Source organism: Trematomus bernacchii, unplaced genomic scaffold (assembly GCF_902827165.1).
Source record: "Trematomus bernacchii unplaced genomic scaffold, fTreBer1.1, whole genome shotgun sequence".
Taxonomy (NCBI): domain Eukaryota; kingdom Metazoa; phylum Chordata; class Actinopteri; order Perciformes; family Nototheniidae; genus Trematomus; species Trematomus bernacchii.
This window is the reverse complement of record NW_022987743.1, coordinates 250001-252500: the sequence shown is the minus strand read 5'-3', so window position 1 is coordinate 252500 and position 2500 is coordinate 250001. Positions and strand designations below refer to the sequence as shown.

Here is a 2500-nt window from a genome sequence, read left to right as displayed (position 1 = left end):
CAGAAACTGCATTACAGGTGGATGGGGTAAAACATGTAACAAATAGGTATCACCGAGAAACTTCCCCACATCATACCTGACAATAAGACAATGATTTTTTATATTATACGTTTTCTGAAATGTAATGTTGAAATATGCAAATGAGGCGTTATGTCATCAAATATATATATATATATATATATATATATATATATATATATATATATATATATATATATATATATATATATATATATATATATATATATATATGCAGGTTTAGTTTCACTTAAGGATCAGACTCATAACACACCGTCAATACTGTGTGTGTGTGTCGGGTCGATAGCTTGTCTGATCTCTCTTCAAACAGACACACACACACACACACACACACACACACACACACACACACACACACACACACACACACACACACACACACACACACACACACAACCAGACAGACAGGTGAGGAGGTGTTTGTCGGTCACATGACCTGACACATACCCCACAATCCCTGGCGGCTAAACCCCTGATTGAACTGTCACTCAGACACACACACACACACACACACACACACACACACACACACACACACACACACACACACACACACCACACACACACACACACACACACACACACACACACACACACACACAGGTGAGCATTAACCTGAACATTTTACCTGATAAACACGCATCATTACACACGTATCCTACTTGCTGTGTGTGTGTGTGTGTGTGTGTGTGTGTGTGGTGTACGTGTGTGCGTGTGTGTGAGTGTGAATTGGGTCAGGAGGAAATAGAGCAGCACCACCGGGGATTCTGGGTAATTGAATCCAGGTCTGCCGTGATTCGCCAAAGGTCACGAATATTAATTAACTCGTTAACTCCTTCCTCCCTCGTTAAGAGATCAGCGTGTGTGCGTTACTGTGTGCGTTACTGTGTGTGTGTGTGTGTGTGTTAATGTGTGTGTGTGTGTAACCGATCCTGGTTCTGTTTGACCCTCAGAGCCCCCCGTACCCATCGCCCCCCCCCAGCTGACGGCAGTGGGCGCCACCTACCTGTGGATCCAACTCAACGCCAACTCAATCAATGGAGACGGGCCAATCATCGAGAGAGAGGTGACCGGGAATCAATGAAAGACTTCTAACGAGATAATGTATCACAGCGCTCGCTATTCAGTGTTTCTGTGCGTGGCTGTTATCCTCTGACGTACTGGCCATCAGATGAGCTGCAGGGAACCTTTTGTTTTCATCTTTTAATCCCCACTAGGATGAATTTAAATGAGTTTTAACACCTTGCCATTATCGCCCGACCCCCGTCTGAACCCTGAACTCCATAACACATGTTTCAAAATAAATATGAATCATGTTAACGAACCAACTCCGAAACGTTTGTCCTATATTTAGGTTTTTCCTATTAAAGGTTCCCTATTATCCTCCTCTTCATCAATATATCACAGGTCTCAGATATATCCAGAGCCTGTCTCTGATTGGCTGAAACACCAAACAGATCATTGCAGCATTACCCATAATCCCCTCTGTTTCAGCCCTGTTTCAAAAGTGCTGATTCTCTGTCTGTTACTTTAGATGAAAATAAGGAGCCCCTCCCCACGCCCCTCTGAGAGACATTTGGTTACAAAGAACTCAATAGAGTTCCACAGTGACGCGTCCTACAACCCGGAAGTAAACTCTTACTGGTTCCTTCCAAGCCCCCAGGAAGTGCGCCGGACTCAGATGAAAATATTCGTGCTGGCCAAACGGCGGTACTACACTTCCTTTTGGTTGCCAGGCCCGGAAACACTTTTTTCCCATTGACTTACATGGGGAAAGAGTGGTCTGTAAATCGTTGGATAATTTTTTTTAAACTAAATAAACTACCCAGTATGAACACTTGTATAGCCCTTATTAAAAACATTCGTTCCTCAAGTTGTAAAAATGTGCTAATAACGTTATTCTGAGAGTTATTTCCCTCTGCATTATGAACGCGCATCTAACCCACGGGACCGCGCCGCCCGGCACGTTCATGTGACGTGTTCAGCACTACATGCGTTTATCTTTACCCATGGATGCACAATAAGAACGGACCCATATCGCCTTACTGCCAGCCCACGGAGCTGTAATAATGGATATATTGCACATGTTTGCTGTAATTCATCATTTGTAAAATAATATACTACATGGGCTGTATGATTAAATCTTGTATTAAATAACGTTAATATTACCGACGTAGATTAACGTCCCTGTAGCTTCTTATTGCACCAAGAAGCTTATTGCACTGTATATATATATATATATGTATATATATACATATATATATATATATATATATATATATATATATATATATATATGTATATATATATATATATATATATACAGTGCAATAATTCTTTCGTGCTAAATGAAGCTCTGTTGCTTGGATATCACTAGATCCTGTTACAGCGTAATATAAAAGTACATAACGATTGATGTGTAAATTAGCATAATTACTAGCTAGCCGCTAGCTGCTAACTG

The 2500-nt window shown here is 41.1% G+C and overlaps 1 protein-coding gene across 10 annotated transcripts in view; it reads left to right on the top strand.

Annotated features, from left to right (window-relative positions):
* Positions 1-2500, top strand: part of LOC117496402 (receptor-type tyrosine-protein phosphatase mu-like) — a 122919-nt gene that overhangs the window by 43695 nt on the left and 76724 nt on the right. For all 10 annotated transcript variants that reach the window (XM_034148062.1, XM_034148061.1, XM_034148060.1 and 7 more), the window contains exon 8: positions 993-1105. In XM_034148062.1, the coding sequence (XP_034003953.1) occupies positions 993-1105 (113 nt within the window). The remainder of the gene's footprint in view (positions 1-992; positions 1106-2500) is intronic.